This window comes from Micropterus salmoides, unplaced genomic scaffold, assembly GCF_014851395.1.
Source record: "Micropterus salmoides isolate LMB-PRFRI ecotype aquatic unplaced genomic scaffold, ASM1485139v1 Ms_hic_scaffold_5, whole genome shotgun sequence".
Taxonomy (NCBI): domain Eukaryota; kingdom Metazoa; phylum Chordata; class Actinopteri; order Centrarchiformes; family Centrarchidae; genus Micropterus; species Micropterus salmoides.
The window spans coordinates 15,401,351-15,418,559 of NW_024044237.1; the positions used below are offsets into that span (position 1 = coordinate 15,401,351).

Consider the following 17,209-nt stretch of genomic DNA (forward strand, 5'->3'; position numbering starts at 1 on the left):
CCAAAGCGACTTACAATTGCTATATATGTCAGAGGTCGCACGCCTTTGGAGCAACTAGGGGTTAACACACCCCCACCACTACATGTACGTGATGACCATGGCAGGTAACCAAATTCTGTAACCCATCAGATTCTAACCAAGTAGTTTTGGTGCCTAAACCCAGGTGAATCGCACAAAAAACTGGGTCCTGTGTACAAGCATACTCTTTCGGCCCCTCCCCACATCCACAGCTATTCGTTCTAGTATCACTGTGGGCCCTTCTCACATGGGGGCCCTTTATACTGAAAATATTGAAATTCAAAGGTTTGTTTGAAATTCTCAAACATAGATATGGGTATCAGCCTCAATAATCCAGTATTAGTCGGGCTCTAACATAGGAAATCTCATCCAGACTGTCAGGTAGGACCCACCTTAAGCCATTATCATGTTAAGTGATGATATGTTAACTGTGCTTTGGTTCAGTGACTGTGACACACATTGAAGTAGTGGGGCCCCAGAGGGTTGTAGGCCATCCAGCCCTGCTGATGGCTGTAGCCACAGGTTGCAGAATTATTTTTTTCATGTAGGACATAGGGTAACTTCCAAAACATACTATTAATACATATTCAACTCAGCTGCTATATTAAAACACAATAATAATTCATATTTAACTCAGCTGCAATATTAAAATAGTTCTTGCACAAGTATTTTAACATACTGCAAGAACACGTAGACCTACTTTGACATTTTGCTGCCGTTACTTATATATCTGCATTTGCAGTTTGACTGCAGGATTTTTGCTTTTTAGAAAGGATTTCTCCATTATGGTATTAAAGAATTATGCACCTGAAATAAGACATCAAACTACTAACGTTTTGGAAGTATAGTTTATTACCACATAAGCAGTACAGATATATTACTTCGTACTTTCTCTAAATATATTTAAATATAGTTTGTTTTCTTTGCAGGTTTTGACAAAGGCACTAACCAATGCGTGTAACATGGGTATTAAACAAGGAACAGTCATTAGGTAGGTTTCTGTGCAAAATCTTATAATAGTACATGTGTAACAAACATGCACATATGTTAAAGGACACACAATATATCTCTGGAGAATTTAACCACACTCTTATATGCAGAAAAAAATAAACACCTTCATGGGATTGTCATTTGGCAGTATTAACCTTTGGGCCTCAACACGCATCTTGTTGTTCAGCAGGTCAGTCAAGTCTTTTGGCAGTTTGAACACATGGAATATATACAGTTACAGTAATAGTACACAGTCAGCTGAGCCTCTCAAGGGTTTGAAGAATACCGCTGTGGAATAAGCCTGTATGCCCACTGCTCTCCTGGGTAACCAGAACCCGTCCATCAGGTCGAGGTCTGTGGACGAGAACGAGCTCTCCTTGAAGCAGACTGAGCTCCGAGTCTGTCTGTGCTAAATGCGTAGTGGACACTCTGTGTCTGGAAAAAAAAAGCAAAAGAAGCCAGAGATTTTAATCCAGTACGTCAAATCAATACAGCATTTTACAAGTCTACTGTCTGTCTCATAATAAATCTGCTCTTTATTACAAAGACAAACATACAAATCCAACTGACCTGCTGGGGCTGAGCTGAGCCGACACAGCTGATAACGACAGCTGTGGCGATATCATTTTCTGAGGGTTAGAATTGAGATCTGACATGGTTGTTTCGAGGCCTTTCCTGAGAATAGGAACTTTTCCTTCTTTGAGAATGATCCCTGGTCCGTCTCGTCCCAGGGTGAGCGATGGAGCCCACACTTCCAACGGAAGGGGGCCAGGGCGGCAGTTGGAGGGAACCTGATTTCCTGATGACCACGAGGAGGTCCGGCGTCTTGGGGGAGGGGAGTTTTCATCTGTGAGGAACCGCACTGACTTTGACGGCTAGGAGAGTAAAACATTTACTGTAAGGCACATGCAGAGTAGTGATCACACGAACAGTTGCACAAAGCCAAAAATGTGAGCTTTTGTCTCTCGCGAGAAATCATCTGAATGACATTACCTTGTCTGTATTGTTCTTGTGTGAGTCAGGTCTGACTAGGATTGAGTGAGGCCCATTGGAAGGCTGTCTGTCATGCTGAAATGTTGCCTCATGTGAAGCAGTGAAGTTCTTGTCCTTAAAGACTGCAGCAGCAGAGGGCACTGCTGGCTCAGTCATCCAGCCCAGTGTTCTGCCAGAGCTGGACTGGCTGCTATTTTTCTTCCTCTGCAGGGCAGGTGAGTAGCCGGACGCCTGAACTTGTGCAAAGTGCTGTGAATTGGACGGGGCGTTCATATTGGGCATATGGGAGTAATGGTCTGAGCCTGAAAAAAACATTTAAAAGACATTTTTTGACAACCTGGCAAATCTCTAATTTAATCAAGAATTTCAAAGATAGATAACACTCACCTCTATGAGGGTTAAAGATCCGCCTCACAGTGTCCCAGCCTGGTGCACCCCCATAGTGGGACGGTTTTCCAGCACCAGTGGATGACATTGCATGCCGTGCTCCATTTGGCACAGATGGGACTTGTCCTGTTGAGTATACCGTTGCATCAGCGTTTACCCTATCAAGAGCAAGGACCACAGCAGGATTCCTGGCAGCTGTGGGTTTCTTTCCATCTACTGTGTTGTACTGTGAGGACGCATTAGCTGCTTTGGTCTCCATGAGTCTGGCCGAGGTTCTGCAGTGAGGGAATGAGACACTTTAGTAAAAAAAATAAAAGTACCTGCTGTTTATTGCTTGTTATACTGTAGAAAGTGTTTATTTGAAGCAAGCAGCGGCTTTAGTGTTATATTTCTGTTCCATGGATCATTTAAATGTGTGCATGATGACAGGCTGCCCTGCCCACGCAAAATTACTGTCTGAATCCAAACGTCATTTAGCTCCCACTTTCTGTAGTCAGGGATCACAGCCTCTCACCTGAGCACAGGCGAGATGTAGTTGCTGGGCAGAATGCCCACTTTCCCCGTTCTGAGCGATAACCCACGCAGCCAGCCTTCCTTGAACTTTCCGTACACTCCCACCATCTCTCCTTTCCTCAGCTCCAGCTCCTCTGGCCGTCGTGGTTTGTAGGAGTACAGAACGGCACACCTGAGTAGTCACACAGAGGGTTTATCTATGTAACTACCACACTTTCTACAATATATATACCCAGATTTTGCTGTCTTTTTAATGGGTATTTGAATGTTTTTTGTTTCTTTTTTCTATTCATATCTCGCACATCTGATCTGACATTATCATATCATTAATATAATGTTTAAAACAGTGACTCACACACTGATGGAGAGCTGCTGCGTGGAGGAGTTCTTGCCGTCAGCAGAGGCGGAGGACATTTGGGGTTCACCAGTGCCATAGAGATGGTGGGTGGAGTCTCACTGGTCATCTTCTTCTCACCCTGTATTGGGATGGATTCAAAATGATCATCATATAGAATGCAAACAGTGATGCATGGCACATTATTTAAGAACACAATATGAAAACAAAAGTCTACAGCAATGCTAGCGGTTATTCGCCACTAGTCATTCATGGCATAAGTGTTGAAAACAACCAGACTTACAATTACTTGGTAAGTGTGTTTGGTGACAGATTTATGTCACTGCAATAACTTTTTTTTAACTTTTTCATTTATTTGCCAGTTTAGTTCCCTTTATCAGAAGAACAAGAACCGACTGCAAGGTGTTAATGTCAGCCCTAAAATGGCGAAATACAAAGATGAAAAATGCACGCATTTTTTGACATAATATGTGCCTTTATGAATTGTGGCAAACTAGACACTGCCATTAATCCTTATATACTCTCAACAACAAACAATTCTTTTTAACATTGCCATATTTATATTTTTATATTTATTATGTGTGAATGAACTGTCTATTTGTACTTTTGGTTGAAAATTGGAATGCAAACGTGCAATGCTATGACAATGCTATCACAATGCTATCACAATGCTATCACAATGCTAACCTGCTGATGTTTAGAGGGTATAATAATATATCATGTTCAATGTCTCGGTTTAGCATGTTAGCATATTAGCATGTGCTAATTACCACAAAGTACAACTGAGGCTGATGAGAATGGCATTAGTTTTGTATTTGGTCATAAACCAAAGTAGCTACAACTGATCTGATGATTACAGCAAGCAAAAACTGTGTTCTTAGCTGCAACTTTTAACAACACCAATACAGAAATGATGATGTATACATTTTATGTATGATACAGTAACACTAAAACTATATATAATGGTTCGGCAGACATCTTTTGCATTTTATCTTCATAGATCCAATTCCCAATTACAGCTGACAGCTAAGAAACTATGACATTCTTGAAGTCAGTAGGCTGTTGAGTCAGGCCTGACCCAGATGACTAGCAGGGAGTGACACTGAGGTGTGTTTCACAACTATTAACAACACAGTACGAAGCTTAATCCCTAATTTACCACTACCAAACAGAAGAGGGCCTTTTAGTGAGATCTTTATAATTATTTTCTTCAACCAAACAAATCCCACATGTGTAATGTTTTCTGATTATCATTACAGAAAGACAGAAATAACTTTCCCAGTATTATCTCCGCACTGACGTCTACAGAGGCTTGCTGCTATTTACAGCACTACCACTCAGCTACTGCTTAAAGCATGCTGTCCTGTGGGCCTGGGGTTCCCGCTCTAGAGCATGAGTCTGGATTCTACAGCTCTCCCACCATTAAGCTGCAGTGCATTCACACTGCACCTCAGAGATGCACAAAAGGAGTCATAATTAAGAGGCAGCCACTGCTATAAGCACTATCTCACTTGTGTAAGGCAGTGCTATGAGGCAGAAGTAAAGAGAGATAAAGTTATGATACAATGTCGTGAAGACATACCAGCCTTCCGTCATATATGAGAGTAAATGGATGAGCATCACTGTCACCTGTAGTTTGTTTTGTCAATGTATCTTTTATGACATTCACATGACATTTACAATAAAAGCAGCCATCGACACTAAATATAAAATGTTGTGTAAAGAAAAAAGAAAACTATTTTTTCATGTATTCAATTATTTAGTTCTTTTCATTACTCTGTGCCCTTTTATATTCCTGGGATGTATTTTATCAGATACACAGAGGCTGTTTCACTTATGCTGCAGTCACGTAATGGCCCGTTCCAGTGAACCAGCAGTGGCAGTGGCTATATTTACATGGAGAGGGTAATTCTGCTATTCTGAACAAAGTCTTATTTGGAGTAAGTGGTTGACGTGCTCCTGTTCCAGATTCTCTGTCACCACAAATAAGCCAAAAATTTATAATCAAAATTAAATACATAAATGAGACATTGTGAGAATTGTGAACTTCAACTTCCTTAGTAATAGTAATCATCAGTAATGTCCAAACTGCATAAAGGACTAAGTGAGGTCTACTTTTCAATGTTACCCCTCTTTAACAAAACAGAGAAATCTTTAGCCACTATTACATTTTTGTAACTCATCTTATCGCAAAGAAACAGCCAACAGTATCTCCTGTTGAAAATACTGGATGAAAAATCCCCAAATCCCACCCAAATATATCATAATAAGTTTGTCAAACTTAACACTAGCTCGTAATGGGTGTGTAAAAGCGTTACTAAAGTAAATAAAATATGGCTTTGGACACACAGGATAGCCAATACTGTTTAATCAGGTTGAAGTTGGATGGTGCTAAACTGGGAATTACTTGATGTCACCAAACTCTACATTAGGCGTGTTTGGGATGAACCAGACCACCAGTGATCACCACACAATGCATCATGGTTAGATTTCTGGCTGACTCGATCCCAACTGAGATATGACATCATGCTGATAACATCAACAATGAGCTCACGAGATGAAGGTGGCTGCAAGACCTCTGGGTCATGATGGGAAGCGCCTGGCTGTCGCCTGGTCTAAGAGCTCATTGGCTCAGGTGATTGACCTGATTATGTCTTCAATTCCACTTAAGTGTAAATATTTAGATTTTATACATCATTTTGTGCTATGAAAGGTGATTCTGAGAATCAATTAGGAAATATGCAGGTAATAACAACTACGAGGCCAGAGAAGCTGAATAAATTAATTCTATATTTAATATTCAAGATACCATAAAAGAAGCTTATCGGTTTTTAATTATTGTTAGGTGACAAAACTTTTGGTAACGAGCGGGATGTTAGGAAATAACATTTGCACAGACTGATGTCAAGCAATGACATGGTTGACATATAAATCTACCCCTGTGTGTAGATGTAAAGATATATTCACTATTAATTGGTGTTTTGATTGGTGAATGAGTTATGGATATAGAATAATTTCTTCACATAAAATAAGTTATTAATTGCTGTCATGTCAGTATCACAGATATACTGCATTTTAAAGCAACACTTGCTGAGTGAATGAAAGCTTAATAGATTGGACAATTAAATAATAAAACATTTTAATTGGGAAAAAATTACATGACTTACTAATGTAATGTAATGTATATTCTGGAATATATCCTGGGCAGGCTAGTGGAAATTATCTGATTTAACTGCAGTTTTTGCACTACCCCTCACTGCAGCAGCCAACTTTTGTCCACCTTCCAGCCGAGGTCAAATTCATCTCAAACAGCTATTGTTAATGACGTGATTTGTCTGCCCTGGAGCAGCAACAAAGTTATTAGAAGAGTGAGGGAGATGTCAATAAAACACAGTCTGCACAAGCCTACACAGGCTAAAGGAGGTCAGGCAACCTAAATGAAAACACCTGTGTAGGTGGGCAATGAGGCTTTAAAGGTTCAAACAAAGTTTGTTATATGGTAGGGCTACAACTGAGGACAATTTTCATTATTCATTCATTAATGAATTCGAACCTTAATTAAATAGCTGGAACAAGAGAATGTTTGATTTTTTTCAAGCTACTTAAAACAATTCATTCATGATTTCTCTCTCTCTCAAATATTGTCACCTCTTCACCTGCTTCAGCAAAACATCCCTGGACCGAGTGATATCTTGTCACTTAAGACTCAGCTAAACAAGATCACAAGGTCCTGGATAATACACCTAAAAGCTACCATCAGTGTAATATACTTCCTTGAAATGGTCTCCTTTGCTGGGAAAATCTCATCTAATTTCACTCAAAATCTGGTTTTACCTCTGTCTTCTCTAATATAATATAATGTGATGTGATTTTATGTTTTCATGTTTCACCAGCCTGCACTGACTATCTGCTTAACACTGCTTTGAATTTATTGTCTGCATTTTACATGTCCTACTTTGCATGATGCTGCTTTTCCAAGCTATTTATCAAGTTCAGCTGTTCATTTAATTGTACAGATTGTGTGTTTTATTGTTATGGTTAACTTAACAACAGGCCAAGGGACAAAAGTTGAAAATTAGCCTTTTGGCTAAATGGCACTTTTACAGTGACGTCAATCAATGTGCATTGTCCCTTTAAATTCAATTAAATTAAAGTCCTCTAAAATGTTTCATGTGTGGCCAATCTAGATTTCTCTACACTGGCTCCCCATCATATTCAGAATTCAAGATTCAGGATTACTGATGATTAACTACATTAGAGAGCTACTGCTTCCCTACAGTGTGTCAGCAGTAGGTCTCTGGGGCTAATCAGGGTTTGTTGGTTGTTCCTCACTCCGAGCTATTAACAAAAGGAGATTGTGTTTTCGGAACTTTCTCTCTGTGGACATCTGTGGACACTTAAGCTGCTCAAGACACACCTGTTAAACGTGCCTCTGTGACATTTTTTATTCATTTCCATTTATGTTGATTTTACTCTTCTTAAGTCATTGTTTTATGTTTGTTACCTTATTTTCTAATTGTGAAGCACTTTATGATGTTCTGCTCTTGAGAGGTGGTTCCTACTAATCAAATATCAGAATAATTGCTCATTAATTTCCTACCAACAAATCGACTAATCAACTAATCATTTCAGCTTGATTATAGTAAATTCACAGGGTTACTAATTACAAATCAGCCTTTTGCTTATTTCTAATCAGGTATTGTTGTGTACCAGTGAACTACTACTGTTTGATATGGAATTGAACTTTTCTATGTTGCATTTTAACTTTCTGCTTTTGGCTCATTTCCATCCAAAATGTTGCTCTTACATAACAATGCCAATATTCCCACTAATATGCCTTATTTCATCCACAGTTGGTGGGAAGCAACAGTGTAGCGGTGAGAGCTGATGGGACGCAGCACTAAGAATAGCACACATAGCTTTGGTCAGTGGGGAGCTCAGCCTTGGCTTTAGGGACAGAGCCCTCCGCTCCTTTAAAAAGGGAAGTGCGTGGCTTGCCTGCTATTACTGGCCCACTGATGTGAAAGCGAGTGTTACCTGCTTAGTGAAGAGGAAGGAGTTTGAAGGCATGGGGAGAGAGGGGTCTGTTATGTAACCAACTTCAGTGACTCATCATCATCAGCATGAGAGAGATAAGCAGACACACTGAGGGACTCTCCAAGCCTCCCACTCTCTACATCCATCTCTCATTTTTCCTTCTCCTTCTCCCTCCGTCTTGTGTTTTGCCTTTTTTGCAGCCCACTCATTTTGTTTTCCGTTTCTCTTCCAAGCTGTACGCCATCTTCTTTTCCTCTTCCTGTCTTATCGCGCCCATTTCCTGCTTTTTATCTTGTTCTCAAGTCTTAAGTCTGTTTTTTCTCTGACCTGCATGAGGTTTAGCATTTTTGTGCTCTGACATGTATAATTGCAGGGTAGAGCAGTGAGATTTGAACTTTGAAAGGAAATCATTATCTCAGGAGGTAGGGCACTTGGCAGCAGGTTATATTATTAAACCTTGCAGAGGCTTTTATGTTGGCAGTGCACATAGCTGGCTTTGACTTTATGCAGTATTCACATTATTACATTGTTTCCGTTATATATGAATGGCATCATGTCCTGTGGCATCCATAAAACTGTTGTTGTGACATGTATCCATCAAAACATTTAAGCTAAGGTGATCAGAACTATAACTAAAATAAGTTAATATTCTTTAACATTTTCACAGCGTGCTATTTTATAGTGTTTCTTTCATGTTGCTTCTTATGGTCATCTAAACATATCTAAATGACAATGCTCCCAATATAGTCTCCTGGAGATGTTCATCATCCATCCATGTGAATCAGGCTGCATAACATATGCAGGTAACACTGCAAGAAACTGATCCTGATAGCTTGAGATCCAAATGTTCAAGGCTGCCCTGACAGAGCCTCAAGAAACACTTAAAAAATAAAAGTTAAACAGTGTTAGTAATTTTGTCACATGCACTCTTCTTGTGAGAAATTTAGATGACATGATAAAGCACTAAAGGTGAGCTCAGTTTTTCAGTGGCAATGAACTTAAATTTGGCCTCTATGTGTTTTACACTTAAACATTTCATTCTATCAAAGTTCAATTCAAATGAGCGTTCCTGTTTCATCTCTAGCTATGCTGTTATGCCATTCAAAAATAAGACAATTATAAAACGTCCCTCAAGTACTAAAATTACATCTGAGCTAAAGAAAAAGGAAACACACCCTGTTAGACTGTTATTCATCTCTGAGGGGAAACCCTGGCTTATGGCCCAAGACGTTTGATTAAAGATCTTTCAAAGTTTCAATCCACTCACCTCCAGTCCAAACGCCTTTCGTATCTAGCCCTTTTCCACATCTGTGTTATCTTAATGAGAGCCACTTAATCATGCATCGGCCAACACAAGGGCGATGCCTCTCTCTCTCTCTCTCGTTCATTCCTTAAGCTTAGTGTCACAGTTCCCTCCCTGTACCCCTGAGGACAACTTGATACTTTAGTGACTCAAAGAAAAAAACCATAAATTATCTCCCAGAAAACCGGCATTCCTTTTGCTAACCACATGGTTTCTGTGAAAATCTGCCAACAAAACAAAGCCAAACACAGTTGAGCTCAAAGATTATGAGAAAGAGGAGAATCTTTGCCCCATCAGTATAGCATGCATAAAGGCAGATATGTTGGCACATGACTCACCTGTAACAGGTGTCTGTGTGTAGAGTCAGAGTGGCGTCTTACTCGGTGAGAGTTCCCTCTAGAAGGGTGAGAGAGGCCCCGGGCGGCAGGATGCACCGAGAGGCGATGTGACAGACCCGGATGGTTGGTGCTTTTGAAGGTGCTGATATTGGTCGTCTCTGCTTTGGTAGTCTGATAAAAGTTGATGCTGCTGGCTGCGGGCTGTTTCCGTTGGTTGGAGAGGGGCAACGCATTGATGATGGGTGTCTTTGCTGGGACTTGAAGGACTCCGTAATGGGTGGTCCTACCGGATACGTCAATGGCCTTGTCTTTGCCCCCACTCCCAGTCCGATGGTAAAATTCTGCTGAGTCACTCCACCTCCGATTCTTTCCCTCTAGAGTTTGGCAGCCAGTGTGTATGGCTAAAAGAGATGAAAACATAAAAGAGAAACCGCAGTGAAAATCGGGATAAATCCTGACACAGAGAACAGTCAATCCTCAGTCAAGAAAATCCTCTCCAACTCGCTCCTACCTGCAACTAGCGCCTGTCAACCTCTGCTCCTACTGATCAGCGAAATGGCTGTCTAAATACACCCACTTATCACTACTCCACTCACCCCTACAACTTGTTGGCCAGGCAGGCAGTGAGGCAGGCAGACAGGAGCATAAGTACCAGCCAGTAAGCCAGGAAGGGCTGACTGGTGCTGAGAGAGAAAGCTGCACAGACAGGCAGGCAGACAGACAGATATGGCAGGGTTAATGCTTTCACTCCCCACAGTGATGTGCTGTTATGCCACCCAAGCAGAGAAAGCATTACTGTGTCTTCACGCCTGGCTGCACGACACGAGGAGAGGCAGGCTCAGAAAGGAGAGGGTAGAGGAGAAAAGAGGAGAATAGGAAAGAATAGAGTACGGGAAGTAAAAAAAGATGAAGAGCACCACTGAGGCGGTGCTTCAGAAGAAGACACGGGTGGACAGGAGACTAAAGGAGGCATAAGAGGACTAATAAGAGGAGGGGAAGAAACTAAATATTAGGAAAAACTATTGCAAAACAGATGACAAGTGAGGGACGTAAAATATAGCTGAATGAGGCACCACAATGACCCCACTGTAGGAACAAATACAATTTTCTTTGGCAAGGATGAAGTTAATTCCTGGAGGCAGAAAGTACAGAGGAAAACAAATGACAGTCAGCTAGCTAAGCAAGCTCTGCGAACCTGAGTAAGCCACATAGTCACACACTAATGAGCAGCTGCAGACACAGCAGGGCTTCACAGATTAGCTATCTGCCTCAGCACTTTGCAGCACAGGAGTGACATTTACGGATGAATCAAAGATGTGAATGAAAATCAAGGTAGCGCCCTGGCAGTGACCTGGAATTAATAACATCCAGCTACGACATCTATGGTTCAATTCATTACAAGAGCTACACCATCAGACCAAAGTGCCAAACGGCAGGTGTCAACCTTGATCATACTGAAAAGGCCACAAGCCACATTCACACAATGAAGGAGGGAAGAGAGGACTAAGAAGAACTCACCTCTGTAAACTGCAGAGGGCAAATTCCAATTTTCTCCCCGAGCTTGGCTTCAATCCAGTGTTCATCCACCCGTCTGATGACAGTAAGGATGTCTCCCTGTAAACCAGAATTAAGTAAAAGACACAGAGAAAGCAATGAACCTAAACAAAGTGCAGAAAAGGTGAGAGGCAGAGAACCCACTGGAAAAAATCAAAACAGGATGCCGGGTGCTTGTAATAGAGATAGGTCACCCTGGAGACTGAGCACTCAGCTCAGAAACTCTCCGAGCCCTGTGTTTTTCCTGCAGCATGTGACATCAACTCTCCTTGTGTCTGCAGGCCTGGTCCTTTCTGCACAGGCTCAAAACCATTTGACCATCCGCATTAAAAACTAAAAAAAAAAGCAGAGTGCAAGTGTGCTTTAATGGAAAGCACACAAGTACCGAGGCCCTTTATAACTGCCTCAGAAATCTTCAGGGTTAGTAACAACCACGGCAGCAGATTCTCCAGCTCCTGAAGTCTCTCCAAGAGGTGAAAAGAACAAAAAGCAATGACCATTATGTATTAATACTATTGGGGACTTCCTCTGCTCTTCATTATTAAAAACGTGTTAAGTTAACATTTTTCTAATATTTGAGCATGTGGTAAAGCTAATATGATAATTTGACAAGGACATCCCGGATTTGAAATATTCTAAAAGACAGCAAACACTTGTTTTCGGTACATCAATTCATTATTCAGCTACCGTTTTTTCACTAACAGACCAAACGATTACTCAAGAAAATAATAATCAATAATTGAAAATTGTCTTTAGTTGCAGCCTTAAAATATTTGGTAATTTGTCTCAATACATGATTGAAATGAGCACAAGCAGCATCCCTAAACGTCCTAGCTTGGGTTTCCCCAGGTAACTGTTTAGCAGAGGTTAGCCACCCAGATCCTGATGCATCTCGTCTTAAGACCAGTTTAGTTAGCAAATGAAACAACAGCAACACTCATTATATACAGTATAATTTCCCCCAGAAGGTTAATGTTTTATTATTCCCTGAAGGTTACTGTTAAGTGTAATCATTTTCTTTGTGCATTAATTAAAGAGTAGGAATCTCTGCAAGCATTTAAATCAAATGTACATAAGGAAGACTCAACCCCCTGAAAGTGTTTGCTGCTGTGTTAAATCAGTAGTTTGAGAGTCAGACCTTGAAGAAGCTGAGACAATATTTACTGTCTTCCAGATTCATCTCCTCGGGGTTAAAGTCATACAGCCCCCTGCAGAAAGTCGGAGGTTGGGACTGCTGGAGGGGCTGCACCTGAGAGGTCTGGTTGACGGCCTGCAGCGTGCTGGCAGTGCCAGGCACACCGCCACTGGCAGCTTCATTTCCATGTTGCCAGTTCTCATCCACTTTGTGTTTCGAGGTGATACCATTACCTGGCGTGAGGACCATCTCTCCTGACGAATCACCTCGTTGGTTACGCATCAAAGGTCTGAGAGCAAGCTGACGAGCAGACAAAAATTATCAATCAGTTACTGTATTTTAAATAAAGTTGTGGATTTATTTTACATGATACACATTTCTGACATACACATTTAAGATGGTAAAAAAAAAACATCTTTAAAGATTTGGGGGCATTAAGTACTGCATTTTCAGGATGTGAAACATTTATTTTGTCCTTTTTACCAGTGTGTCTCATTTAGGTCAACTCACTCTGGTGTTTGTTTTCACACTGGTTGATGTTGTTAACAGATCATTTTGTGCTGAGCAGACATAGATGTGTGATGATCTTATCGGATATGCAGATGTGTTTAATATGACACATCCTTTTTCCCTTTTAAGATAATATCAAATTTTGACTCAAGCTTTACTGTAATAAATGTTTTTTTTAGTTACAACTTTTCAGTGAGGTTGATTAAAAACCACACAACCTTAACGCACATAATGCACTAATTATTTTCTGCAAAAGTCATTTTTTATAACTTTTCACAAAATGAGACCTTTCCTTCAAAATAAGAAACCAGATTTTCACAGTCCTACATGTCGACAGGTGGAATTATGCATAATAGACTGCTAATAACACCTTTTGAAATATTATCTTGCAGTTTACACTCCGTAAATATGATCTTTATTAAATGAACTTGAACTCAAGCTACAGATTAACAGTAGACTCTGAACAGTCTATACACAGGACTACTGATAAGGCAGGTCTCTTCATATTTCTCATCACCTCAAAGAATAAAACACTGTCATCAAATGAAAACTGCATTTAATAATTTTACCGACTGTGAAGTATGATCCTCACATCTCATGTTGGGTTTGAATTAGGTGACATACCTGCTTTATATAGACAAAGAAAACCCTGCACCAAAGAAAACCCTCTCTATTTTGTAATTTTCTTTTCAATTGTATTGTTTTGGAATAACTTCTTAACCGCCTGAAAATAAATTGAGACTAAACGACAATTTTCTGAAAACATACATTTCAATAAAAGACTCTGCAGGGTTAAAGCCTATAAATGTAAGTCTAATTTTATTATTAACAGGCAGATTCTTTCAATGCTCCGTCAGTTTTTCATGAATAATGTACACCTTTAAAAGAGTGATACAGAACAATAATAAGCATTCAACACGTTATGCTTCAGTTTAAGGTATTAATTTCAGTGACAAGTAAGAAAATCCTATCCTATGAGTCTGTGAGCAAAGAGCTATAATTCTGTGAGTCTCTTATGATATAGATGTAACAATTTGATTTCTCTGAGTCATCTGTTTTAGTATTTTATTAAATAAGGTTTGATCTTTAATATTTGAGCCTGTATGTAACACAGTAATTCCACCCTCCACATCTGCTATGTATGGAAAATGACCATCAGAAGTCAATGTATCACACCCACTCCTACTGTATGCTCTGAGTTAGTTTTCAATATGCATCTTTTGCATAACCTTTAATGTATCCTTATCAATCCTACACCTACAGCCCTGTATGGTAGATTTTTAAAGTTATAATAGAGCTCTTGTGTCTGAAGGCGTGGAGAAGAGCTTTTAGAGTTCTTTACGATGTGAGAAGTAATTCATCCTGACTTAAATACACCTGTAGTCCTGATAGACACCATTCGTACAGGTCTGAGGGGACCTCATCACTTTAGGCCTAGGGGGGAACACTGAATTTCACTTCGTCAGCGGAAAAATTTTACTAGGTCAGATGACACAGCTCTTATGTGCCACACCGTCTCATACAGTGATATGCTCAAAGTATTAGGGGAAAAATCCCACTTAAGTTTGGTGAACTCACAGTGTTGAGTAAGTAACTCACTAGAAATAAATAAATAAGACATCATAGGTGAGAAGACAATAAATATGACACAAGACAATAGCTATTTGCCAACTTTCAGCTCGACTGAGATTTACACATCAGTGAGCAGGACTGCTTTATAGCAATATGTGTTTGATTTTCGCATCAACGTGATGTACTACTTTTTTGATTTGTCAGGTATTTTTGCTGGATTAGCCAAAAGCAGACATCCGTGTTGGGTGATTTCTTCCATTAAAGGTTTCTCGATTGATTATCCAGAAAATGTGCAATATGACAATCACTATATATCGATATTGTGATATAGATAACATAGATAATGTACATATAACGTGACAGAGATTCTTATCCATATTGCGCACTCCTGGAAGGACTTGCTGAGTGCTGAAACAAAATAATAAGCAATGGCTGACTGTTGGGAGGAATATATCTAAAAATGTTTGGAAACTGGCTGGGATTCCTGTAATGTTTGAATAGATAAATATAATATTTAAATAGGTGTAGTAAATAGGGGTTCCCATTCACAAATATCACATTTTGGTAACCACTGGGCCAACCAACCATTATTTGCTGTAAGTACCCTTTGGGTTGCACAGTGTAGTGGGCTATAGGGTTTTCTTACAGTGAAAGAATTACAGCAGATTGTTATAACCATCAACAACAAATTGTGTAACATCACCTCAATTTAGTGTAACGATTGTAACAAAAAAACTCATCACATGATTTGGATATAAAATTGTCACCCAAAGCAGAGTCAAAGCTTGTGATAGATAAGCAGAGGGTGAGTGCACTGACCTCACTGTGCCCATACTTTTCTCTGTGCTGACTCTCCTGCTGCTGCTTCTGCTGACCCTGCCTGGCCATGGGCATTGTGTAGCGGGCTGTCTGCGTTTCCCTGCGGGGCTCCAATGAGCCCTGGAGCCCTTCCAGGAGCCGCACTAGCAGGGGGTTTGCAGGAAGCTCCTCCACCGTCCTGGCCGAGGTAGGAGCGCGACACTCCGGACAGAGCAGCTGGGAGTGGGCTGCCTCCTGCCTCTGCAGACAGTGCGTACAGAAAGTGTGCTGGCAGGGCAGGACCTTGGCTGACACATCCAGCTGCTCGTAACACAGAGGACATTCCAGTAAGGCCATTAGCGCCAGCTTCTCCATTGTAAAAGGGCCAACTCTCTATGGGGCTAGGGGTTCTGGTACATCTGAAACACTGTAATCCACCATACTGGGAGAGACAAAAAAGAAAATCCAATTCAGTGACAGAAGTTAATTATACAATGAAAGAGTCAGAACTTTACTACTGAACACAGTCCTCTACAACCAATAAGATATGGCTCGAAGATAACGCCATAACTTCAAACAGTTTGATAAGGCTTGACTAGCAATTACTACGATACTTTGTTGTGAACATTACACGCTGCTTGCACACAGGTGTCATGTCAGCTCACCTGGCTACACAGGTAAGACAACAACAGGAAATAACCGGACGGACTCTCTCCATATTTGTCCCAATAACACAGAATACAGAAACTTTGGGTACTTACACGTGTCTCTGCGGACTGTCAGATGGACTATACTCCATGAACGAGTTTAGGAAATGTGTAACTTTGTCGCCGCCGTCGCCATGACGCAGTGCGCTGAAGAGGGACGGTACAGCGCAGGACAGGCGCGCGAGCTTCACCCTACACCGGTATCACCGACTAGCTCGTGCCAAAAAGTATTATGACATGAAACAAAGATGTGGAAATTAGACTTAAGACAAACTGGTAACGAGGTCTCAATCACAGAAGCAGGCTAATTCAACAGGAGCTGTATCGAATTGCAGTGTCATGTCCGACTGAGTTTAACCCTTAACAGCTAACCAGCTGTTAAATTTACAACATCGTGATAAAAAAAAACATTCCCCATAGGTAAAATTGTTGTAAAAATGTTGTACACTTAAAAACAACAGTTCAGTAAGTTAGTTCTTAAATAAGGACTCATTTAAACGTGTTGAGGGGCTATTACATTGATTAAATACCTACATTGTTAAATTCTTCTCCCTAATTCCCTAAAAAGTCTGATAATGGTTTGGGGATATTTATATATCCTTATTCCTATAATAGGTCTGTAAGTAGCCCCACATTTATTGATTTAAATGTGTGGGAAAGGGGGAAATAAAAGCAGAGCAGTGTTTACAGCATTGTCATGTGACATGGTCTCCCTCTGCTGGTGCATTTACTGACCGACTACAGCTTCACCTGCAAGTACCAGCACTGTCCACATCAGTCCTACTGGAAACAACACGATGAAAATACAATGAACCTGAACTCTGCTTAACAGCCATCGTCCTCCGTACGTTTGTAAGAATATGAGCCTTTGCTGGACACACAGAGCAGTCATGGTTGTTGCTGGAGATGGTAATGATGGTGCACAAGATATAATCACTGGGTTTATCCGTTTGCTTTATTATTGTTTGGACTTTATTTGCACAGTCCAGAATTCCCTTT

At 40.5% G+C, this 17,209-nt stretch overlaps 1 protein-coding gene across 1 annotated transcript; it reads right to left on the reverse strand.

The window, feature by feature from the left end:
* Nucleotides 1–847: 847 nt before the first annotated feature.
* On the reverse strand, nucleotides 848–16,552 carry sh3rf2 (SH3 domain containing ring finger 2). Its single transcript, XM_038699868.1, is given in 13 exon segments — nucleotides 848–1,443; nucleotides 1,579–1,883; nucleotides 2,002–2,303; nucleotides 2,389–2,663; nucleotides 2,903–3,073; nucleotides 3,257–3,317; nucleotides 3,320–3,377; nucleotides 9,935–10,314; nucleotides 10,317–10,335; nucleotides 11,453–11,548; nucleotides 12,627–12,923; nucleotides 15,525–15,945; nucleotides 16,265–16,552. Coding segments are annotated over 12 exon segments (2,499 nt in total). The 5' UTR covers nucleotides 15,879–15,945; nucleotides 16,265–16,552; the 3' UTR covers nucleotides 848–1,262.
* Nucleotides 16,553–17,209: the final 657 nt, after the last annotated feature.